This window comes from Heteronotia binoei, chromosome 6, assembly GCF_032191835.1.
Source record: "Heteronotia binoei isolate CCM8104 ecotype False Entrance Well chromosome 6, APGP_CSIRO_Hbin_v1, whole genome shotgun sequence".
Lineage (NCBI taxonomy): Eukaryota > Metazoa > Chordata > Lepidosauria > Squamata > Gekkonidae > Heteronotia > Heteronotia binoei.
In genome coordinates this window covers 36132758-36159284 of record NC_083228.1, presented here as the reverse complement: position 1 = coordinate 36159284, position 26527 = coordinate 36132758, and the positions used below count along the sequence as shown (strand labels likewise).

Genomic DNA, 26527 nt, shown 5'->3' with positions numbered 1-26527 from the left:
TACTGGAAATGTTATCAGAGTGCTACAGTACTCCTAAGAAACTGCAAGCTCCCAGGGCTTGCTGGGGAATTTAAGTCTCAACCCAAAGAGGCTAGATGTTCCTGCAGTAAGAATGAGCACGGCAATTCCTATTACAATTATAATTTATTATTTTCATATCACTCAAAATAAGCTAAGTACTTCACAGAAATTTTTAAAAAGTTAAATCCTAAACACATTTGCTAGGAAATAAGTCCCACTGAGATAAATGAAATTTACTTTTAAGTATTTCAGTTCAGCAAAGTACAGGCTGGAACATCCCTGCCACAAGTGTTTTGAATTTCATGGCTGATCAGAAGATGCCATTTATATAACCAGGGCTTTATTTGAGCAGGAACACATAGGAATGCAGTTCCAGCTGGCTTGGCATCAGGGGGTGTGGCCTAATATGCAAATGATTTCCTGCTGGGCTTTTTCTACAAGTGGATGGAAAATTTCTTTTAAATTCTTTTAAAACATGAAATTAAAACAGAATATTAGTGGAGGAAAACCAAGAGAAAACATTCAGAATATTTGAATAGAAGAAGAGTAAGAAGTGGGGCAGGAGGCAGAAAGACCCAGAGAGTGCCAGTCATATGAAAACTCACAAGAGGGCAGCATTATGCAAAGTATCCACTTGTTCTTATGGTTATTACCCAGGAAATGCCCTACCTCTGTTGGTCCAGCGTACAACATAGGCGAAGGGAAGATTGCTACAACAGTTGACTTTGGATCTAAGACATGCTCTTCCAGAACTGCGGCATGCTGCTTCATACGCCACTCGAGTGGCACATCATCATCCTTGGTCCAGCCACCAAGGGGATGCAGGAGCAGCACAGGATGCTTGTAGCCCCTTTCAAGCAGACGGCGTTTGGTATCCTGCATTAGCAGAGCATGCCCATTGTGCACTGGATTACGGAGCTGGAAAGCAAATACTGCATCTGAAATAGAAGAGGAGTCAAATGCAGAAATCAGAGCATTCAGAGTGGACTCACTGCACACCAAAGGGGAAACATGACAGACTGTCTGCATTAAATACGACAGAAGAATGTTGGAGTCCAGTAAAAGTTGTATTGGTCTCAAAGGTGTTACTGGACTCCAACTTTCTTCTATTGCTTCAGGCCAACATGGCTGCCCACCTGAATGAAATACAACAGCTTTTAATCTTTACCATCGTGGACATTTGTGTCTCAGCACATAAAAAGATGCACAAATCATGGCAATTGTCAAGCAATTACAAGCAGTGTCATTTTGACTTGAATATCATTTGTTCTCAGGAGGTCTTTCACATGGGTAGTTACTTTAACATGCACACTTTGTGTGTGTTATGAAACAATTATTTACTTAGGACATGATCTATCCAAAGTTAAGTACTACTTGGTTCCAATGGTATCAGTAAAAGAGAGTCAAGCTCTTTTTATTGTTTTAGAAGTGTTATGTCTCGCATTGTTAGCAGCATCTTAATTTTATGCAAAAAGTAATAAGCCATAAGACCTGGAGGAGAGTAGGAGAGCTGTCCACCACCTAACAATTATCATTGCTGACTGGTGGACTCTAGTGGGCCATAAATCCAGCAGGTCTGTTTAATACCTTTCCCCCAGCAGCTGCAAAATTGTCTTAGGAAGTATTCACTGGCCAATTGACTACAAAGAGCCACCACAGAGGAGACCCTGCTTCTTTCTCAACAAGTAAGACAGGTATTTAGCATTACAAAGAATATTCGGTATCACAAATGTGAATACTCACCTGCATTCATTTCCTTAAACTTCTGTCTCAGCTCCAAGGGTGTCAAGCGATATTGGTCCAACCCATCATTCCACTTGATTCTTTCTAGCACCACCAGATCTCCACCAGCTAACCAGTCTCCACTTTCCATAACCATCTATCAAAAGGCATCACCATTAATTAGGTCAAGATGATATAATATTTAAATATAAGAAATGGGTTACAGCCTTTTAGCTGAAGTAAATCTCAAAAATGGTGTCACGGAGATGGCATCCAGAATTATTTGGAGACTGGAGCACCTTTTCTACAAGGCAAAGTTGAAGTTTAGTCAAAGACATTACTATGGTGGGATTTAATGAAGGTTTATACAGCTATGCATGGAGTAGACAAAGTGGACTGAGAACATCTGTTCCTTCTTCAATTTTAGAATTTTAGGTAGTAGTAGTTTTGGAAGAGGCAAAAGAAGGTACTTCTTGGTAGTATGCACAAGTGGCTTGTGGAATTCTATGCCACAGGATGTAGTGATGGCTAAAATGGAGGACACAGCAGGGAATAATGGAGGATATGGCTATCAGTGGCTATTAGCCATGGTGACTGAGGGGAACCACAACATTCAGAGGCACTAATCCTCTGACTCCAAGAGCCAGGTGACAACATCAGGCAAAGGCCTTGACCTCTACGTCCTGTTGTTGACCCTCTAGAGGAACTAGTTGGCCACTGTGTGAGACAGGATACTGAACTAGATGGACTATTAGTCTGATCTAGCAAGATGCTCCTTATGTTCTTACTGGTTACTAGCCATGATGGCTAAATGGAAGCTCCATGTTTAGAGGCATATTCTAGTGAGTGCCTGCTGCATGTAAGCAATAACAGAAGATCTGAGGAAGACCTCCCACGTGCAGGGAACTTAAAGATCACGGGTAAGGGAGGAATGAAGCAGGATACTAGGGACTAGAGAAAAGGAAGAAAGAAGAAATCAAACCAGCTACTCTAAACTTTCACCAAAAATGTTTTACACAGGACAGGAGGGAAGTCTATTACTGTACCTCTTGAGAAAGGCTATTTAACAGACTGGGGGCACTACCAAGGAAGCCCTGCTTCTTGTTGCAGCCAACTTTACATTCTATATGTCAGAACAGCAGAGCAGATAATCTCAGCAGGTGCTATCATGGGTTCATATTACTACTGCAAAAATAAAAGAACATGTCCTGTGCTCACTTACTTTTACGTGTGGATGCTTAGCACAAGTGGTCCCCCAGACTCGCGCACAGCGTTCTTCCTTCCTGTGCTCAAAAAATTCAGGGTTTTTAAGTATTGCCACCCTCCGCCCATTATACTCCAGTGTAAAGGCATTGCAACCTTCCAGACGCTTCTTATCTTCAGAAGATATCGGAAGCACGATGGGAATGCTCAAGTTAATAACGCCATCTGTTAAAAGAACAATGTCATATTTTCAAATTAGATTAAAATATGTTATATTGGGGGCAGGGAGGCAGAAGAAAATTCAGTGGATCAATCTGAAAATACTGTGAAACTAGAAGGTGCTAATCATCAGGCAGTTTTTATCGATGTAGGCTTCTATGGAAACAGTTTCTGGAGGTAACCAGACAGAGGTTATTTGGCAATGCTTCAGAAACTCAGCTGAGCAGAGTAACAACCAAAGCATTGGTTGAACTTTGGAATATCAATCTATGTTAATATGCCTTTACTACCCAAATTACAAAGTTAACTATAATTGTGCCTATGCTAGAGCATACCATAAGGCTAGTTTAGCACATTTAATCTGCACTAATGCTTAACCTTGACCTATGCTGCACATGCATGTAAATGCTGTATTGACATCTTTATGGCAGCAACACTGGTGGTATGAGTGGAACGACTGTTAGTGAGTTATGCCATCCTCATATAAAAAGGTATATTATGTACCTTTCACCTTTGTCGGACCTGAAGTTTTCAATTTTACAGATGCAGTATAGTTTAACTCTTTTCTTCTCAGTATAAAATGTTTGATTCAAATGCTTCAGTAGGGACAGCAAACCATGCCCACTGTACATGCATGTTATTACCCCTGCAGTCTGTTTTCTTCTGGTTATCCTAGCAATATTTATGTGACACTTGCTTCTTCAGCCAGTTACCTGGTTGCTTCAGACACATTAAGGAATCTACTTCCACCTTTTTCCTAGCCTTGGCCTCTCCCTTTAATAGCAGCCCAACATGCTTAAATTAAATAGGTGAGCTTTTTCCCTTGAGTTCACCAGCTTAGACTTCACCTGCTTATGGTTTGTACATCAAACAAGTTATTGAAAGGACAAGATGAGAGTTGGTAAAAAGATTTGCAACTCTCACTACTATTCATAAAAGTAAAACATACAGTAAAAATAAAATTAACTGATCTGTAATAGCCAATACAATCTCATAGCAACTCTACGAATTGTATGAAAGCTGGATTCTTTGATGGAAACTTGGTTTGCTGGATGTGTCCCCGTACCCCCATCTTGTCTATTCTCAACTAAAGGTCTTTGAGTGGTAGTGGGTGGTGGAAATCACAGCCACCATATGGCATGGATAGAGTTACCTTTTGTCAGAAGAAACAATGCCCTGTCCTTTTAATAGAGACTTAATGGGAAGTTATTTACCAGGTTATGTTACTTATTTCCATGCCATGAAAAGAGCCCATTGCTCATTTCCACACATTAAGCCTCTCTTAAAGGGACAGGGTTGGCAGTCCTAGACTTGGATGCCATCAGTGGAAAAGGAAGCAAGGAACTGTAGTTCATCAGAAGAATCTGTTAGTCTACAGCTATGGCACAGGGTCAGAACTGTACTCCCTCCTGCCTCTCTAGCTGTGAGTTGTCTACTCTTTGGGTCAGCAGACAAGAAGAAAAACCACATAAGAGCCCATGAAGATTTGTCTATAGACTGTAGTGTACTCTAAAATGGGGGTAATTTCAAATTTTGATCTTGACACATCACATTTACTAACAAGGCTAAAGAGGAAAAAAACCCTATTCTCTATGCAAAACTTGTTGAACTATATGCATTTTCAAGCGATGAACTTCAGTGCCTGGCCTACTGCCTCAATCTACTTGGCCTCAAATCAAAGAACTTGCCTTTATCATTAAAAATATAAATTTAAAATATTGTAAAATATTTGTTTTCCAATGCAATCAAACTGAACTTACCCAACTTGATTTGCTGTGGGGTTTTCTCTCACTTTTTATTTGTTTGCAAATATAATGAACTATGTTTGACTATTTCAATTCATAATATATAATCACGAACAAATTAATAATAAGTACAGAACCTTTGCTTAACCATTGAATGCAGTTGATTTTCATTATTGATTTGTGAGTCAAATTTAATGGACTGTGATTATTTCTACTATTCTGTACTGTCCCTGAGATTGTCCACTAGATTATCTTGACACTATGGTGTCTTCCACACAGGGACAGGATTGTGGCTTCCTTATTACTGGTGTGGCTGCAGATAAAGCGCAGCAGCAACAGGGTTTCCACACCGCAGTTTCCCCCACACTCTCCCTGTTCCAGTCCCTTGTAAGTGGCTACTCACTGTCCACTGGGCCACTAGGGCTTTTGCAAATTTTTTAAAAAATTGACTCTAGAATATGGTTACATTAATCTACCATTGTACCTAAAGGTGTTAAGAGTTTCTCTGAATTCCCAGCTTTCATTTTTTAAAAAAACAAAATAAATCTTTAGCTTCTTCCTTTGCCTTTTTTTATATCTCTGCAAGGGATGGAACTATAGATTTGGGTTTGTTTTTTTTTAAATGAAAGGTGGGAATAGAATGCAGAAAAACTGTCACACCCATCAATACAACAGTGTATCAATACAGCAATATTATAGTGCCAATTTTTTTAAAAAAATTAAAAGTCCCTCCAATGGCAGGAAATGGCTGCCACATGAGCCAGAAAAGCCAAATTTTTCCACTCACACAACAGCAAGCAACCCAGGATTTACTGCAAACTTTCCCAAAATTTAAGAATAAAGCAGGTTTAAGAAAGACTGTAGAAAAGCCAGAGAAACCCTAGGAGGGGCAGGATTGCACCATACTGTTTTGGGAAAACGGGGAGAAATCTTCCCCAAAGCACTGCACTCGGGGTAAATAACCCATGTGGAAGACACTTATGTACATTCTGCGGCCCTTATTTAAAATTTTATGTTTACATTCACTAAAATGCTACAGGATGTATTGTTCATGAAATGCCTGTTTCAGATTTAATCCATGCACAATCAGCAACTTTTTAAAAGTGGCATATTCATACTGCGATTCAACCAGATAATTTTTTTCTGTACTGAATTTTTTTTGATAGAGTCACTGATCCAAAGCTCCTAGAAATACTTATGTTTTAAACCACAAAATGGTAGGCTACATTTGGTTCAGTGGTTGACAAGATGTTCAGACCTAGTATACACAACAGAATCACTTATAACAGAAGAATGTAACTTTATCATGATCTTCAACATAATCAGGATTGAAACCTGTTATACCCAAAATAGTCCCCTGTCTTCCAGCCAATCAAAACCTGTAGTGAGATCTGAGATAATTTTTTTTTAAACTGGTTGAACCATGAATATACTCATACTGATTCAATTATTCTACTTTGGAATTTTAATTTCCATTGCATGTGTTTTCTAACTTTTAGTGAAATTTTTATTTTATAATAGTAATTACTTTCATACCATTGTGGAAAACAACTGAATACATACCAAGCTGGAATATATCAACTCTACCCCTTCCTGGCAAAATACAAACACAGTTATCAAGCATATTTTAACTGCCACTCTCCCTCAAATAACCTCTATAATATCAATTTGATGACCAGTCCTAAAATGACCCTTCTTCCAAGATGCTTGTGCTGTAGTACATGTGATCCAACCTCTCGAGAGAGATCTACAGCTGATGTAGATACAGATATGCATTTGGTGCACAGCCTCATTTGTATCATAACGTTCATCTGGGACCCAACGGAACTGCCTAGAATTGTTTTGTGAAATATTTAGGGATTGTTGTTCTCATCCAAGGATACTAGTTGTATCACGAGACTAGTTGCAAGGCTGTAGCTGGCTTAGAGCTATGGACTTTCCCCATTTTATCCTATTTTAAGATCCTCTTTTAAGCTGTTTCAGGGTCCATGGTTTATTTGAGGCACCATGGTTCAGCGGCAGGGTAGATGCTTGGCCAGCAGAAAGTCCCAGGTTTAATCCCCAACATCTCCAAGTTAAAGGATTAGGTAGAAGGTGATGTGAAAAACCTCTGCCTAAGACCTTAGAAAGCCACTGAGATGTTAAGTAAACGTGCTGATCTTGATGGAGCAGTGGTTTCACCCATTATAAGGCAGCTTCCGATGTGCAATCTACAAAAATCAGTATTGACTAAATCCCTTTACAAGTAATTGAATGGGTGGTAGGCCTTGAACATACATCCAGAGGAATGGAGAACTGACTCAGTAGAATGGGGTGCAGCACTTCAGACTACATGTGGAGGATCACAGAAGATCACATTTTGGAATATCTCCTGGTATTGAAAACTCCCTGGAAACAGAAAACCAACACATAGTGTCAATTTTCTATTTGCATGGAGGTTTTTATGCAGTCTTAAGTATGGAATCTGCACCTTCAATCTCAAGAAGCACAATTCATTCTAACACTTGAAAGCTTTGTTACTTTGTTCATTCTGATGCTGTATGAAAGAGAAACCACCTATCCTACTTTCATTAGCAGTAAAAAGGTTTTAGAGGTCATACTGTTTCAAACCACCACTACCACTCCCAGCTGCAAGCCACGCTTGACAAGAGAGGACAATGGTACACAAGAAATATGTACAAACCCTACAGGAAGTGAAGCTTTCCACAAGCCACTTTCAGCTCTATTGTCTGTTCCCAACCTAATTTATGTTCCACTTATTTCAATGGGAGTCTGTCATAACTATTGCTAGAATACATCTGGTTAGTGACTCAAGATTACCCAGTGAGATTATAAGTAAATGCACCCTCCCATCCAATTATATTTTATCTGTTACAATATTTTATCTGCACAAAAGACATTTTAAATCCTGAGAATACATCTGGGGATATAATTCAAAGACATTCTCTGAGCATACTGAGCTTTTCTGCATAGTTCCCCCCCCCCCACACAATCAGTTCTGGCCCCATACTGCTTTCGTTTATCCCCCAATTTCTGCTTGCATTTTTCTTCATTTAGTTTTCACTTTGCTTCCCCCCCCCTCCTGTTTTTCTTTTGAAACCACTTTTACCCCTATCTTTTTCTGAAAGCTGATTTTGAGTTGGCTTCTTCTTCATGCGTAACATTTCTGTTGATGTTCTTTGCCCCACCCACTCCCACCCATCTCCATCCCACTTTTCAATTACTGGACTGTCATCATCATCAAACCACTCCCTCTCCTTCCCCTTAAGGTGAGTGGTTCTGTTTTTTTTTTAATGGCCCTAAAATACTGATATAATAATAACAGTGGAATCAACTACCTAGGGAGGTGGTGAGCTCCCCCTCGCCGGCAGACTTTAAGCAGCAGCTGGACACACTTGTCAGAGATGCTCTAGGCTGATCTTGCATTGAGCAGGGGGTTGGACTAGATGGCCTGTATGGTCACAGCACTACCAATGATGATAGCACCCTCTTTTGAAAGTCCTGATTATTTAAACCACATGCGGAATAAAGTAAGCTGATTCCACAACTGTGAAAATGCAGAGGGATAGCTGACATGTGGAAGAACAGTGCCAAAACTAATTCCAATGTTTGCAGATGGACTGCCAAGAAAATCAGGAATAAGTTGAGTGTATGGAAAAGCCCATTAACTGGTGTTTCTCAGTAGTTTTCTGGCAACAGTATCTGGGGCAGCACTGGAAGTTGATTCTCAAAATTATCCTTCATCTGAAGGACAGTTTGCCTGGCAGTATTGGGCTACTCACAAAAAAGAGGGCTAAGAAGCCTCACTGTGCACATGAGTTTCATACTGAAGGTAAGCTTTTCTTGTTTGGTTGTGGATGCATAACATCTAACACAAATGTCTTCATTGTAACCCATATATTATCCATATTTGTTATCAACATTAACATCATTGTATTCATGGGGCTTTTTTAACATAAGGAACTGCACCACATTCAGCTCAACATCTAAGTATTCTAAAGCATACTTCCATAACTGAAGTTCTCAAAATGCTCCTATAGTGGTCATAAGGTCTAAAGACAAACACATAGGAACTAGCAAATCATACCATCTAGTAAGGTGCCAAAATGCATAACTTGCAAGTATTCCTTCTCACGCATAAACCCTTTCAAGGGGGTGGCCCAGCCTTCGCTCAGGACTTGAACCCACTGCAGATCCAGCTGAAAAGGTAAAATAATAGAATTTAACAGAGAGAAGGACTTCATTCCTGTAGCATTTTGTAACAAAAAACCTTATCAGTATTTTCTAATTAACTACAAGAGGTCATCCACATTTCTTAGGACTAAACATACCAATCTCTAAATAATGGAAAACTGCACATTGCTTTAATAAAAGAACATGGTTATAATGCATTTTAGATTGAAAACAAAGACATAAAAACATTTGCTGGGAAATGCCAAGTTTTACAGGCAGGATATACATGGAAGGAAACCTATACACCATGAGACTTCCTAGGATTGTGGTGTGTCCTCACAGCCTATACAGATTTCCCCCAACAAGCTGCCTCTTGATTCGATGTACAGGGCCAATAGAGGCAGAGCAGGAATGAGGCCCCACCCTTGCCTACTATCATTCATGGTGATAAATCCTACAACTTGTAGATGGGAAATCAGTCCAGCATGCTTGCTCACAAGCAGGTTATAGTACCAGTCCACTCACTCCTGCTACTCCTTTATTTGCACTAAGTACATGGACACATATCATGGACATATGGCGTAACAGTGTCAGTGATGGTAGACAGTCAGCCTGTATTCACATAGTATCATCCAAAGTTCTGTTTCTTGGCCCATTTAGAGTGTGACAAAATGCTAGAAGGTTGAGAAGCTAGCTTTTACATATATCAGTATCTTAGGGGTAGTAACCATACCTCTGTTCAATGTCAGAATTAAGAAATACCAAGGAAAAACAGTAAGCCTGCAGAAATCCCACAGAGCATTTATATAAGGAAAAGAACACAACCACTTGCATTCATCCTCTGAGGCTAATAATGGTATCCAAATCCAGGTTTACCTTTACTTCTAGCTCAAGTTAGTTATCACTGCAGGAACTGAGGGGCAGGCGTGTAATATCTGGACCTCCATTTCAAAGGACAGAGCTGTGTAATAATGTGACTGCATCTGCAGATACTAACCAGTAGATGGCAACATGTAATCAGAAACATTCAAAGCACAAGACATTGAGAGGAAAGTGGCCATAAGAAATTTTTAGTGAGCAACATATGAACAACATATGAAGCTGCCTTATACTGAATCAGACCTTTGGTCCATCAAAGTCAGTATTGTCTTCTCAGACTGGCAGCGGCTCTCCAGGGTCTCAAGCTGAGGTTTTTCACACCTATTTGCCTGGACCCTTTTTTGGAGTTGCCAATGATTGAACCTGGGACCTTCTGCTTCCCAAGCAGATGCTCTACCACTGAGCCACCGTCCCTCAGGTTGCAGCCAACTTAAAACCACCATGTGGGTTTTTCTTTATATATATTAAAAATTATTAATTTTTCAAACAAAAAACAAAAAGAAACAGCCAAGAGAAACAGTGCAAGAGAAATGCACAAGGAAAGAAAAAACCTTCTTAATTACAAAACACAGATATGAGGTTACAACCCCCCCCCCCCAATACAAAAGGAACACAGTGTTGAAGCAGAGAATTGACAGATGGCTTAATATTTAACGGATTTTTCAATTCATCTTACAAAATATAAATTATATATGTATATGTACAGGGGTTGTTTTGTCGAAACATAGGTGGTGGAGCTCATCCAGGGATTGTTATACAGCTGCACCTACTATTCAATGGACAAGGTAGGTAGGTGGGGAGGAGGGGGGAACCCTCAGAAAGGTTCAGGAGCTGTGTTCCTGTGAGCTCCTGCTGAATTCATGTATATGTATGTCATCTTGAATTCCAAGAAAGGGAGGTGGGTAATAAATGCAATAAACGAGGAAACAGGTTTCTGCCATTATTATCTAAGAAGAAAACAGTTTCCTGGACCTTTTCCATAGCCAAAGCAGAAATATCCAATTACAGCATCAAGGCAGAAGAGACATGGCAGAGTTCACTAATGAAAAGAGATCCTAATTACACACTGATGATTACATACAGGGCAGAAGGATGAATTACCATCTAAAATATAAGTTTTCTTCTGTGTTCTATTCCTATCTTGCACAGTGGCCTCTAGCCCACAAAATCCTAAGACGCAGTGCGTTTGATCATCTTTAATTTGCCACCGGACTCACTGTTCATCTATTTACCACATTTACAGGTTGCCACTCTGTTAAGTTCTCATGCCAATTAATGAGCTCATATTTAAAAGCCAACCAGGATCACTTTAAAATGCAATACAACCAGAGAAACAGCAATAAAAGTAGTTGTTATTACAAGCCTGAACTAGTTAAAAGAAGCCAGTAAAATCTCCACTTTGAAAACTTTCAAACGAAAACCAAAAGACGCACCAAAGTGCACAGCTAGTAAGGCGACAGTGGTATTCTTTAGTTCTCTGTTAGAATAAAAGTACGTCAAACAAGCAGGTGTAGCAGGAACTCCTTTGCATATTAGGACACAGCCCCCTGATGCAGCTAATCCTCCAAGAGCTTACAGGGCTCTTAGTACAGGGTCTACTGTAAGTTCCAGGAGGACTAGTTACATCAGGGGTGTGCGGCCTAATATGCAAAGGAGTTCCTGCTACAAAAAAAGCCCTTCAAACAAGAATATCACACAGGAGGTCCTGCTACAAAAAAAGGAGTTCCTGCTACAAAAAAGCCCTGCAAACAAGAATATCACACAGGAGGTCTCATCTTTGAGAAGACCTTTGAAACTGTATGTACAGTCACTGTGATCAGTATACTAGGATGATGTAATCTTAGCTGAATCAAAATTTGTTTTAAGTCTCTTGCATATTCTGTTTCAATACCATTTATGAATATGGACATCAAAGCCACATATTTGGGTACATACAAGGTTTTATTGGTACTGTGTGTTTTTGTTTATGTATAATTCCTCATCTTCTTTTTAGTACTTATATGTAGCTTGTAGTCTCTAATTAACATTATTCCATGTACTTTTTTGCAAAAAGGAAAGGAAAAAAAATACAGCTCCTCATAGATAGCCTAAGATATTTCAGTGTCACTCTGAGGCAGAAAATGCAAACGTCACTCCGTCCCTAATAGTAAAAACATAATAATAACTTCACTGACAACAACATGCTACTTTTCAGCTATACCCTCAGACGAGCTACCAAAGCTTTTTAAACTTATTTATGTTTTGTTTATTAAAATATTTATAGCCCACCTTTCCTTTGAGGCTCAACACAGCCCTTACAAGTGGGTCATTGTAAGCAGCGGCGTCACTAGGGCGGGGCCAAGGGGGCCATCGGCCCTCCCCTAGAGCATTCTCATTGGCCCCAGGCACTGACCCATGGTCCCCCCCCAACAGGAAGGGGCTGGCCCTGGGACTAGAATGCTGCTGCTGTGTGTGGGCTGGCCGGGATTCTGAAACCGGGGCCGTGCTGCCGCCGGCTCAGCTAAAAGCGTGTGGGTGAGTGGGGGAAACTTAAATGCTGCAAAACTGGTATCTTGGATTACGGATGAGGGAGGGGCCATGTGAAGTGGGCGGGGTTGTGTGCGGAGGGGGTGACGCAGCCCTCCAAAAGGGGTGATGCCCAATGGGGGGTGTGACTTGAATCAGTTACACCTCAGGGTGCAACCCACCCTAGTGACGCCTCTGATTGTAAGTTCACTATGGCATGCAGTGACTCAAGAAAGTCTACCCTACCACATATTCCGTTGGTCTTCAAGATGCTACTGGAATCTTGCTCTTTTCTGCTGCTACAGAGTGGTAAGCTGCAGTACCGCAGTTCAAGCTCTGTTCACAACCTGAGTTCAGTCCTGGTGGAAGCTGGGTTCAGGTAGCCGGCTCAAGATTGACTCAGCCTTCCATCCTTCTGAGATAGTAAAATGAGTACCCAGCTTGCTTGGGGATAAAGTGTAGATGACTAGGGAAGGCAATTGGAAAATTACCCCATAAAAAAAAGTCTGCCAAGAAAACATCGTGATATCACATCACCCTGTGGGTCGGTAACAACTCAGTGCTTGCACAGGGGGACTACTACGTACAGACAGACTAATGCAGCTACCTGTCTTGATCTATCTCCCTCAACCAAGAAATTGCCTGCAGTTTAATCCCCTCACAAATGAAATGGCCTTATAGAACCTCCAACAGTTTTTAATGAAGGTGCCTTCCTCGCTGAGAGCCCACTTTTGCAAGGTGGGAGCCACTACAGAGAAGGTGCTGTAGGGAATATCAAGCAGGTTTAGGCCGTTCCACAGAGTGAATGCTTCTCTTAAGGATAACCTGCTCTGTACTGTGATGTTACCATGTATGGGCGGGAAAGCTGGATAATGAAGTAAGCTTGCAGGAAGAATGTTTTTTTTTTAAAAAATGTGGTGTAACAAGAGTTTTACAGATACCATGGATCACCATTAAGACAAATGAATGTGTTCTAGATCAAATCAAGCCTAAATTCTTCCTAGGATGCAACTGAATCTATTGTAATTTGGACACAAGGGTCACTGGAAAAAACAACAACAGTCATGCTAGGAAAAGTTGAAGGCAGCAGACAAAGAGGAAGACCCAGCATGAGAGGAACTGACTCAATAAAGGAAGCCATGGCCCTCAGTTTGCAAGACCTGAACAAGGCTGTTAAGGACAGAAGGTTTTGGAAGTCATTACTTCATTGAGTCGCTATAAAATCAGAAGTAACTTGACTGCATTTAACACATATACCGTGATGGACTGTACCTTCCAAAAGGACAGCACTAGAGATAAGTGTTTCGTTCTCAAACCTAAGAGTGTGGGAAAGAATGTATGGGTGAAGGTACTCTGTTTTTTATTTCTGTCTTGTTTGCTCCAGAAACTTTGTCTGTAGGCTCCATCTCCTACCTTGGTAATCTTTGCAGAAGGTAACGTATTGGCTTCTGCCCATGCTTGTTCCAACTTATTTTCTGGTACAAAGAGCTCAAGAACATCCTGGATAGCGGCAGGAGGCACAATGTTCTGGAATAAAAAAAAGCCGATTTAAGACTCAAGTGGAAAAGTTAACTGTGAAGAAAAGATCTAAAAAAAAAAGGCACTCGAATTTTGTGAGGCAAAACCAGAATACCTGTTCCTGCAAGAGATCCACAATCTGCTGAATGCAGTCTGATACTGAAGACACGTTGGTTTTAAGCACAAGCTCTGGCATTTCGGGTTTTTCATACTCTGAATCAATTCCAGTAAATCCTACAGAGAGTTAGCAATTTGTTTAGCTAGGATCATAATATAAAAATGGGCTGGTAACAAAAATCGCAAGTATGTTCTTATTTCAAGCCTTCAGAATGATGTTTATAATAACTATATAAGCTGCTGGAGACCACTGATCAGTTTTATATGCCCACTGTCCATGGAGAAACAGCTATTTCTTGATGCAGCATAACATGCCACATTTACAGTCAATCCTAAGAAGAGTCGTTCCCTTCTAAGTCCACTGAAGTCAGTAGGCTTACATTCCATCATTTGCTATCCAGGGCCATAGACAGGATTTTAAAAGATTGAGGGCTTTTTAAAAAGTTGGGAGACACCCTTTCCAATCCACTGCACTGTTCTTTGGAGAACTGGAGGAGGGAGAGGCAGTCCATATGGGATTAGGTGATGCAGCTCTTATGCGGAGAAGGATCATCTTACCTTTGATTTCTCCAGCTCGTGCTTTTTTGTAAAGGCCTTTCACATCTCTGCTTTCACAGATGTTTAGAGGAGCATCCACAAAGACCTCAAAGAAAGGGAGACCAGCTGTCTCATGAATCTTCCGTGCATTTTCACGGTCCTGTGTAAAGGAAAGGAAAAGTAGCAAATAATATAGTGGCAATAACATCAGGATTCTTTGTTCTGTCTGTCACTCTGCTTCACTTTCCTTATTGGTAAACCCCTTCTCAACACATCCTAGAGAGAGAGCATGTTCAGGAGTTACAAGTAGATTGGTTTAATAATGATTTTTCTTTATTACTCCTGCCTGACTCTCAATTACTACTCCACTTGAAACACTCTGCACCTATTCTGGTAGGCCACTCCAGAGGACTCAGCCTATCACAGAGAAAGCCTGTGACATAGCTGTTGCCATACAATCCTAAAACAGGGCATCACAAGCAGAAAGCTGTCTGAGGAACGTAACTGGCACTGTAACAGTATGCTCTATCAATGAGCCATGGCCTCTCCCTCTCATCTAACTATCCTTCTGTTAACATCTTACTGTTTTAGTTATTTGATATTTAGCTCTTCCTCTCTCAGAGCAACTTGGTTCTCAAGCCCAAACTAGATGTTATGTCTGACACAAGTTTGGTTAGGATTTGCTTGACAGCCAGACATGATGTCAAAGAACTGACATTCCCAAGTGCACTGGAGCTGAATTCAGCTCATGATTAACAGTGCAGGGGAGGAGGGGCTTCAGCCTCCCTCCTTGTGCTGACTTCCTGAACCAAAACAGCCATGGGGTGACATCTGTTTGCCCCACTGCAGTGCTCCACCTACGCTGACTGCATGTAGAAAAGAAGCAGCATAATAAAAAAGTGGGCCAACTCAAAGATAACTGGTCACCGTTAGTCCCTGTTGGGAAAACAAGGGCAGACTAGATAGCCCCCTTTTCATTCATGAACAGATCCCACCCCCACCAATGGTGACAGCATCATGTAGTGGTAGGGTTGTCAGATCCTACCTTGCGACCAGAGGGGGGATCCTGGGTCCTTAAGTGTTGCCACCATTGGGGGGTGATGCTCTAGTTTCTTGGCAAAACTCTTGGGTTTGTAGCTAATTTTACCACAGAGTTTTGCTCAAAAATGAGAGCATCACTGTGTAACGTTGTCAACGTGATGATGTCACTTCTGAGTGATATCATCATATTGTCTTTCAGGCCACTTGGGGATGAGATTTCCCCCCACCAGCCAGGGGGAAGTACCCCATAAAAGCAGAGGTTCCCCCACCCTGGTGGGGATCTGAAAACCCTATGTAGTGGTTAGAGTGTAGAACTAGGATCTGGAAGACCCAGTTCAGAATCCCCAGTCTGCCATGGAAGTTTGCTGCTTGCTCTTGGGCCATTCAGTCTACCTTACCTCACAGGATAGGATAAAATGGAGGAGAGTGACATAAGCTGCTTTGGATTTCCATTGAGGAGAAAGGCGGGGTATAAATGATGTAAATAAACTGTGATTATTGCAATTGTGATACAATTGCAGATGCTATATAAAAGTATATTTTATAACTGATCTCAACATTTGGTTATAATTCAAATTTCTCCTCCTTCATTTTAACACATCATACTGCAAATGCACTACATGGAAAGCAAGGACTGAATTTTATTTCCTAAATGTTGCTGTTTCATAAAGTCATGCGGAGATTGTTTCCTTAAAATGAGTCTCCCTCATTAAAAAAAAAAACCCGTAGAAAACGAAGACTTCTAAAAAGCATGGGAAGATACAGTACCATAAAAGAATTTTCACAACAGGTGTACCTTTGTGAAAGGAGAAATAAAACTAGTGATGCAAACCAGGCCGGCATCTGCAAACAGTCTGGCAACTTCGGCAATACGACGAATGTTCTCTTCTCTATCATCAGCTGAGAAACCGAGATTTTTGTTCAGGCCATGACGGATGTTATCCCCATCAAGGGAGTAGCAAGGAATGCCATGAGATACCAGGTACTCCTCCAGTGCAAACCCAATGGTTGTCTTACCAGCACCAGAAAGACCTATTAATAACAGGCAGCATATAAAACAAATGGAATTTTCCATATAAATAACACCTGAACACCTGAAGCTGTCTTGTCAAAATCAGTATTGCCTACTCTGATTGGCAGCAGTTCTCTAGGGTCTAAGTTAGAGATCCTTCACATCATTCATTTCATTTCATTTATATCCCGCCCTACCCCACCAAAGCGGGCTCAGAGCGGCTCACAACATAAAAATTCTAACAATAAAATTCAAGAATTAAAATACAATAATAATTTACATAATTAAAACAACTAATATCAATACGTCAATCAGTCTCAATGTGCTATCTTATGGTCTTCCGTCAGAATATTTCAATATTTCGATGTTTCAGTGTTTCAATTTAGTACTCGATCCTTTAATCAGAGATGCCAGAGGTTGTTCCTGGGACCCTCTATATGCAAAGCAGATGCTCTACCAAGCCCCAGCCCCTCCCCAAAGTGGGTGGGTCTAATACTAAAGAAGTTCTTGAGGCTGTCTATCCATTTGCCGAAGGCTCAACAACACTTTTATGTTTTTACAATACTTCTATCCCACATTTCTCTAAAACACTCTCCTTGGATATCTAACAACACAAACCTCATGAAAAGTCAGTTTCAGATTGTCTTTAAACAATCCACTACAAATAGTTTTCAGTCTTTTAAAATGAGATTTTGTTAAAACTGGATATTCGCTAACCAGGTGTGGGGTTTTTTTTATCCTTTAACTCGACTTTTTGGTCACTCAATCTGTTGTTATAGGTTGTGTTTGTTTTTGGTCTGAGACAATTTAGAAGAAGAAGAGCAGGAGTTTATACCCTGCTTTTCTCTACTGTAAGGAATCTCAGAATGGTTTACAATTGCCCTTACCTTCCTCTCCGCACAACAAACAGCTTGTGTGAGGAAGGTGGGGCTGAGAAGTTCTGAGAGAACTGTGACCGGCCCAAGGTCGCCCAACAGGCTTCATGTGGAGGAGAGGGGAATCAAACCCTGTTCTCCAGATTAGAGTCCACTGCTCTTAACCACCGCACCATGCTGGGTCTCCATTTACAGTATTTTGATTATTTAAAAGGCATTTTAGAACTTTGTTTGGTTGGTTATACTGAAGTGAATAGTGGAATTTTCTTTTCGCCCTTACATGTGATTTATAATAATGGATTCAATTACATGCTCTTGAGACACTAAATTTATTACAGATTATTAGGAAGGATTATTAGGGGATTGTTAGCAATGGGATTGAAAACGAATCAGCCGTATCATAACGCCCCTGTAAAAATCTATGGTGCAGCCTCATTTGGAATATTGTGTACAGGTCTAGTCACTGCATCTCATAAAAGATTTTATAGCATTGGAAAAACTGCAGAAAAGGGCAACTAAAATGATGAAGGGGTGGAACACCTACCCTTTTAAGAAAGATTGAAGAGATTAGAGCTCTTTAGCTTGGAGAAGTGACAACTGAGGGGTAATGATAGAGGTTCACAAAATTATGCATGGGTAGAGAAGGTAGAGAAAGAAGTACTTTTCTCCCTTTCTCAAAATATAAGAACTAGTGGGCACTCAATGAAATTAATGAGCAGTATATAAAGGAAGAACAAATAAAAGGAAGTAGACCAAATAAAAGGAAGTACTTCTTCACTCAAAGAGTAATTAACATGTGGAATTCATTGCCTCAGGAAGTGGTGGCAGCTACAAGCACAGACAGTTTCAAGAGGGGACTGGATAAGCATACAGAGCAATGGTCCATCAGTGAGAGGGCTTCTATAGTTTTGGCCCTGCTGGTGAATTTCCTGATGGTACCTGGGTTTTGGCCACTGTGTGACACAGTGTTGGACTGGATGGACCATTAATCTGATCCAACATGGCTTCTCTTATGTTATGTTTTATGTCTGCAATTTTCATTTCCCCCCCAGTGCAAATGTAATGGCAAGAAAGAACTCTGTCCAGTGTTAGTTTACTAAATTAATCAGGAATGCAATACCTGTTAGCCACACCGTACAGCCTCTGAAGCCACCTCTTGTTCCCACAACTTGTCCTCTCTTGCTTCTGCTAACATGATGGGCTTGGTACACCACATTAGTTGATTTCTGAAGATTCTAAAGGTACATACAAAAACAGGAGAAAACTATTTATTGATGTGATTGACAATAACCAAAAATAAATTCAAGCAAGACATTTGGAAATCTCCCCTTTCCCCAAATCTCCCTCTCATGAATTCTGTAAATTCTAAGGGACTTGAGCAGGCCAATTTTGCACTGTCCTCCTTAAGTGACTCTCAGCTGTTTATTACACTCTGCATCCTGGACTGTGCACAGTCAGACTGCTTTGGGGGACCACCACCCCCATCATAATTTACAGAGTTATGTTTTTTTCCTGTATACTGAGGGAGTCAATCAATTTCCCTTCTGGGTTTTGTTGCAATAAAGTCTGATTGGAGAACTATTAACTTCCCTTCCAAATTTATCACAAATTGTCTAGATAATCCCAAGGCAGACATGATACCCTCTGTAGACTAAACTATGATAGCACAACTAGGAGACTTATTAATCAGGAAGTCCAGGGGTGGAATTCTAGCAGGAGCTGCTTTGCATATTAGGCCATACCCCCCTAATGTAGCCAAACCTCCAAGAGCTTACAAAAAAGAGCCTTGTAAGCTCTTGGAGGATTGGCTACATCAGGGGTGTGTGGTCTAATATGCAAAGGAGTTCCTGCTAGAATTCCACCCCTGAGGAAGTCCATTCACAGACTAAGGTTCAAGTCTGTCAGTTTCAAGTGACAATCTAGCTTCTCTACTCACGATTGCATCTACTTATTTATTTATTATAATATATCACCTTTCTGCCTAACAACCACACAAAGCAACTCACAATAAAACCTATACATACACGAACACTTATATACATTCACACACAATATAAAACATAAATATTAAACTAAAAACTATAACAGCAACATTTAAAGTTAAGCCCCAGTCAGTGTTACCTCTAAGCTGAGTATTGGCCCCGGTATTGTCACAAGAGACTGATTTTTCCATTGATTCAATTGAATTGAGAACAATTTTTAAGTTCCTAAGTTTGCCCCCCTCCATGATTCCATTTTACAGTAAATTTTTACAGGCAAGTTGGAGTTATTGGGACCTATTATTAGCACAGAAAATCTCTTGATAAAATCTGAGGAAGTGGCAAAGCACGTAAAATTCGGAAAGCTGGAGAGTTGGGGACCTGCTCAGCAAAAACTCAAACAGATCAGACCTTTCCTGGTTTCTAAAAGATACCAAAGACGGTACCGGGCAAGCATTCCCTGAGAGGGAGCAGCAAAAGGCCCCAGTCTGCCCCAGCTAGTGGCAGGATAGTATGGCACGTGCATGAACACATTAAGCTCCCTTGTACTGAATCAGATCATTGGTCCAACAAGGTCAGCAGGACTTTTTTTTCCGGCGGAGCCCACAGGAGCAGAGCTCCACCTGGACTGGCCAGGGCTCCAGCTGGCCCGACCCACCATGTGGCAGCCACATACTCCCAGGCCAGGTGGTGTGGCCTAATATGAGCTTCTGCTGGACTTTTTTTACAAAATAAGCACTGAAGGTCAATATTTTCTACTCAGACTATCAGCAGCACTCTAGAGTCTCAGGGAGAGGCCTTTCACATCACCTACTGCCCAGTCCTTTTAACTGGAGATGCCAAAGATTGACCCTGAGTTCTTTTGCATGTTAGACAGAACCAATTCACAGAACCACAACGCCTCCCCTTAGGAGCAGATCTTCAGGTTGCTGAGGTGTGCAGATTGGAAGTTTAAACCACTGATGGCAATGTTAGTTTGATTAGCTGGAAGAGGAGGAAAACCAACAGGGCAAAGAAAAGATGCGGTTTTTTTTATTAAAACAATTTTTATTGGTAACATATGGTAATAAATCTATATCTTACATCTTTAAAAACTTCTTTTATCTATCCCATACATTACTTTCTACCCACCCTTCCCCCTGTTACTTGACCCCCGCCAGTGTTATTTACTCAAAAAGCAAATATTTAAAGGTACCCTTAACTATTAAAACAAAAATTTATATTCTTCTTTTTAAAACCTAATCATTATCAAAAATTGTCCAATGTCCTTTTATTTTTCACTCTTTTTCTACATATCTTCTAAACTTTTTCCACTCTGTCTTAAAAACGTCCAAATCATAGTCTCTTAATATTTTTGTTAATTTGTCCATTTCACTCCATGTCATAACTTTTATAATCCAATCCCATTTCTCTGGTATTTTTTCTTGCTTCCACAACTGCGCATACAATATCCTAGCAGCTGAGAGCAAGTACCAGATTAAAGTTCTATCTTCTTTTGGAAATTTTCCCATTTGTAATCCCAACAAAAAAGTCTCTGCAACTTTATTAAACTCATATCCCAAGATCTTAGAAATCTCTTGCTGAATCATCTGCCAAAACATTTTAGCTCTTTCACAAGTCCACCACATATGGTAGAAAGAACCTTCATGCTTTTTACATTTACAACATCTGTCTGGCATCTTGTTATTCATCTTTGCCAATTTTTTAGGAGTCATATACCATCTATACATCATCTTAAAACAGTTTTCTTTAATACTTTGACATGTTGAAAGTTTCATAGAGTTCTTCCACAAATATTCCCAAGTTTCCATCTGTATTTCTTTATTTACATTAATTGCCCATTTAATCATTTGATATTTCACTACTTCATCCTCTGTAGACCATTGTAGAAGTAATTTATATACTTTTGAAATTAATTTATCATTGTCTCCAAGCAGAAATTTTTTCATTTCTGTTTGCTCTTTCCTTATTCCTTCAGTTTTAATATCATTCTCCACCAAGCTCTTTGAAACCAATCATATTTATGATACAACTCTTCAGCAGTTTTCAGTTCTATTTGCCACTTTGTATTTTTAATAATTGATTATATGACAACCACTTTTCTTCGCCTATCTCAGCTGTTATTTTTATTACTTCAGCTGGCACTATCCATAACGGTCTTCTCTCATCTCCATATTTCTTGTATTTCATCCATGTATTTAACAAATTATTTCTTATATAATGGTCATAGAAAAAACTGTCCATCTTCTTTTTTCCATAATACAAATATGCGTGCCAGCCAAATTTATTTCCGTGACCTTCCAGCACTAAAAGTTTTTTATTTAACAATGTTATCCATTCTTTCATCCACACTAAACAAACTGCTTCCTGATATAATTTTAAATTCAGTAGTTGAAACCCACCTCTCTCTTTTGCATCTGTCAAAATTTTCATTTTAATCCTTGGTTTCTTCCCAGCCCACACAAATTCTGAGATTTTCCTTCGCCATTTATCAAATTGTTTGCCATCCTTCACAATAGGAATAGTTTGAAACAAATACATTATTCTTGGTAAGATATTCATTTTAATTGCAGCTATTCTACCCAACAATGACAAATTAAGTTTGTTCCATTTTAGCATGTCTTCATCCATTTTACGCCATAACTTCTCATAATTTTTTTAAACAATTTTTAATGTCCTGAATTCTTTAAAAACATTGTTTTTATTTTGACCTCCCAGCAATGGCCGCCGATGTTTCTCAATGGTATATATTCCTAGAGTAGGTTTTCCTTCCAATACTTCCTGCTTTTGTTGCCACGAAGTCTCATTCACACTGGTAAGGAGATCTCACGATACTTGACGTACTTCCTGTCTTGCTTGAATGTGCTGCAGGTCTGTGCAATGTGACGATGATGCTCCTTTTTTCAAAAAAGCAAGTAGACTAAACAATAAATTCCTTTCCACTTTTTAACACTGTCCTTTATATTTATAAAGTCCAAATTTCACCTCTTCCTCCCCTCTTCTTCCAAACTTTCCAGATTTTCCTTTCCCACCTTTTAAATTTGTTTGATTAAGCTGTAAATAATTCCAGAATGAAAGATGGTAAGGTAAGGTAAGGTAAAATTTTATTTGTATTCCGCCCTCCCCCGCCGAAGCAGGCTCAGGGCGGCTAAGTAATCTGTACCTTTTCTTCCAATTATCCAAGTTCCCACTGGTCTTGCAAAGCTTTAGATGTTTAGCAATGTCCAAGAAGGTTAGGATCCTGTCGAGCTTATGTCAAATAAATGACTCTGAAAACTTCTGCAGATGATGAAAATGCAACTCTTCCCTGAGACCTCAAAGCCTCAAAGGAGCCCCCCCCCCACCCAGGACTCCCTTTTAGCCAAGGTAAATCTCCTCAAAGTTTCCTGTGCATATCTTGGACTAATCTCTGACTGAGAAAAGTAGGTAGTAGGCATTAAATTGCCTTCCACAACCCCGAACAGAAGTTCCAGCCTGCTCCCGTAATGAGAAGCAGCTCAGCTTGACATTTTCCTCCCTTGGAAGTCCTGAGCAAAGAAAAGATGTGAAATGACAATTATTTAATCTTATGCACAAAAGAACCTGTTAATTTTGTTTGTTTGTTTGCTGGATCATTAACTTAAAATGGGCTAAATAACTCCTTACAGGAAAAGGATTAGTAAACATATGGTCTTATTGGCTGTTCTAGCCTAAATCAACATTATCTGATAATCAAGAGTGGAAACATGTTTTCCTTTCACAAAAAATGCTTGCCTTTTAAAAAGGCATCTCACGTAAAACAAACCACAGATATATTCAGGGCTTTTTCTGAGCAGGAATGCAGTTCTGGCTGGCTTGGTGTCAGTGGGTGTGGCCGAATATGCAAATAGCTTCCTGCTGGGCTTTTTCTAAAAAAAAAAAAGCGCCCTGGATATATTCATTATTTAGGCTGCAATTCTTTCCAGTATTTAGATTATTTAATATTAATAATAATGGCAGTACTATTGTGAACCTTACAACAGTGAGAAGCATAGTGTGTCACATACACTGTCTCAGTAATTTTTACAACCACTCTGGATAGTCAGTCAACATTGTTATCCCCATATTGTAGGTGCAGTAACTGAGGTAAGGTTGTCAGGTCCCCCTTGGCCACTGATGGGGAATGGCAGGGGTTGGGTTATCAGATTCAGTTTGGGAAACTCTTGGAGATTTGGGGATGGTGCCTGGGGAGGACAGGGACTTCAGTGGGATACAATATCATCGAGTCCCCACTCCAAAGTATTCATTTTCTCCAGTGGAACTGATCTCTGTAGTCTGGAGATGACCTGTAATTCCAAGAGATCCCCAGGTCCCACCTGAGGGTGGCATCCCTGACACTGAGGCTAAGATGCTGGCTAATTTGGACAACACAACAAATCCTGCTCTTCCTTTTGTGAGTATGTATTGCATGCTTCCTTCTCCTCTTGTCTCCTTATAGTTTGTCATGATTTTTGACTGTACAAACTATGGTTACTGCCAATTGCAATTTTCCTCTAAGCCAGATGTAGAAACCATTTCAAACTGTGGTTTCCACTTCTGGTTTTAAAAGCAAATCGTGGTTTGTAATCATTAACAATTCACACAGTTTACATGCCACACCAAACGACAATTGCCATAAACCAAGAGGCAAGAGAGGCTCTGCAGTCACAAAACAATACTGTAAAGGGAGCACTTGAATACAACTTAATTCATACCAAACCAAGGTTGATTGTGATTTCTGAACCAGGCCATGGGCTTGGCAAACGCTAAACAGAAGAAATTTGAAATGGAGACTTCTCAGCTCAAACTCTTTACTACTATACTATAGCAGCTCCCAAAAGTTACCAACCTCCAGGTAAGACCTGGAGATCTCTTGAAATTACAGCTGATCTCCAGATGACAGGAATAGTTTCTCCTAGAGAAAATGGCTGCTTGAAGAGTGTTTTCTATGTCATGAACTGCCTCCCAAGACTCTGCCCCTCAAGAACTGGAAACCCTAACCTAAACGTTATCATTTTCCAAATGCCAACTCAAATCAGTATCTTATTATGCAGTTCCATAAGAAGGTTGAATTTAAAGATACCACAAATTTCCCCAGTATATTCACAAAAATGTGTACAGTATTAGAATTCTTTAGCTCACAATAAATTCCAACCTGAGCTCTTTTTTTCTTAGTTCATGTTTTGCTGTATCATTCTTAAAGAGACAAGACTCCTTAGACAACTATCTTTTGTGTAGAGTGAATCTGCATCTCATTTCTTCCTCCAAAGAAATCCCTTTGTAGTTTTAGTGCTAAAATTCTGAAATCTTCCTGTCAGGCTTGCAGATACCATACACCAGTGCTGTGATTTTTCCCCCCCAGTCTGGGTAAGTTGATCAGGGGTTATGCAAGTTGATTAGGGGTTATGCAAGTTTTAATTGTATAATAGGAAATATGACCTTAATCCATAATTGTCCAGGATCTTAAAAATGGGATTGGAAGCCAAACCTCAAAAATAATACCAAAAAAAGCAACTAGAGCATAGCCAAAAACGTCATAGCAAATATCTGAAGAGAGGGCCTCGAAATAATTCCAGATCTAGATTACAAACAAGATTCAGATTACAAATACAAAAATATGTGCTCTGCCAGAAATAATGTGTTTCTTGAAGCTTGTTGACTTAGATCTTAAGAACACTGTTATGTAATTTTAATTATATAACAAAATTTAGCTTTCCAAATGGAAAAATACATTCATATGTATTATGAATGTCATGCATTCATCTGCCTTGAGTCTCAGCAAGAAAGGAGGGTTATACATTAAATAAATTATGTATTAAATATATAAACATGAAAAGTCTGATAGTGATCAATGTGCATTTTCATTCTGTTGAAGCCTGAGGGTGACTGAATGCAGAAGCATAGTTTACCACAGGAGAACTGAGGGAAGTTTCCTTGGTTTCTTAAAAGTGTGCTAAAGGCTGTGAAAAGGATGAGGGAGCCACATTGGCTCAGTGTTTTATCACTTGTGGTGGCTGGGACTGTCCTCTTTCCCACACCTCACTGCTGAGGCTCCCAACCCCATACATCAGGTTAGGGTTCCCAAGTCCAACCCCCAAAATATCTGGGGACTTTGGGGGTGGAGCCAGGAGACTTTGGGGGTGGAGCTAGGGGGGAGGGGGGGAAATGGCGAGCCGCCCTTGCGCAGCTGACGCCTCTTCTCCGCTCGCCGTGGTTGCTCCTCCGAGATGGGCTCAACCTGAGCCCATCTCGGAGGAGCAGCCACGGCGAGTGGAGAAGAGGCCGCCGCGCCACTGCCGCCTCGCCCGCTCTGCCTCTGGGGTGAAAGCGGAGGGGGGGTGGAGGCGGGCCGGGGGCGTGGCGAGCCGCGAGTCTGGGTCCTAGAAGGGCCCGGATTCACGGCTCGCCATGCTCCTGGCCTGCCTCGCCCTCCCCTGCGCTGCTGCTGCCTCTTGGCTGCTCCTCTGAGATGGGCTCAGCCTGGGCTCATCTCGGAGGAGCAGCTGCGGTAGGAGGGGAGGGGGCAGCAGCGGCACAACGGCCTCGCCAGCTCCGGGATGCGGCGGCTGGCCATGCTCCCCGGCGCCGTTTCTACCCCCTCCCCCCGCTTCCGTTTTTTGGGGGAGCGGGGGAAGAGGGTGGTAATCCTGGGGTCCCCCGCCAGGGTGGGAGGGTTGGGAAGCCTACATCAGGTAGAGGAGATAACCTTCCTTACCTATGGCCTCCTGTAGGCCTCCCTGATCGTTTACAAGAGTACCACAAGAGTATGTGCACTATTTTGACTGCCTTGACAATGAATGTTCGTAAAAGAATATGGTATGCGAAAATGGCTTTTAAAGAGGACAGGGAGCAAGGAAGATTATCTCTTCAGCACTCAAGTAGGGACGTCATTGGAGTGGGTGGATGGATAGTGGCAGCACAAGAGGCTACCACTTCTCTAGGGTGTCAGGTCTGGGGTGGGAAATTCCTGGAGATTTTGGCATT

At 40.7% G+C, this 26527-nt stretch overlaps 1 protein-coding gene across 2 annotated transcripts in view; it reads right to left on the bottom strand.

Annotated features, from left to right (window-relative positions):
• Positions 1 to 26527, bottom strand: part of PAPSS2 (3'-phosphoadenosine 5'-phosphosulfate synthase 2) — a 74084-nt gene that overhangs the window by 8427 nt on the left and 39130 nt on the right. Inside the window, exons 2-11 of one of the 2 annotated variants that reach the window (XM_060241256.1) lie at positions 18688 to 18802; positions 16477 to 16712; positions 14661 to 14799; positions 14101 to 14219; positions 13881 to 13994; positions 8998 to 9109; positions 6474 to 6503; positions 2966 to 3171; positions 1765 to 1900; positions 691 to 959 (exon numbers count right to left, since the gene is read on the bottom strand). In XM_060241256.1, coding sequence (XP_060097239.1) covers positions 691 to 959; positions 1765 to 1900; positions 2966 to 3171; positions 6474 to 6503; positions 8998 to 9109; positions 13881 to 13994; positions 14101 to 14219; positions 14661 to 14799; positions 16477 to 16712; positions 18688 to 18802 — 1476 coding nt within the window. The remainder of the gene's footprint in view (positions 1 to 690; positions 960 to 1764; positions 1901 to 2965; positions 3172 to 6473; positions 6504 to 8997; positions 9110 to 13880; positions 13995 to 14100; positions 14220 to 14660; positions 14800 to 16476; positions 16713 to 18687; positions 18803 to 26527) is intronic. The other variant, XM_060241257.1, reaches the window with a different exon arrangement.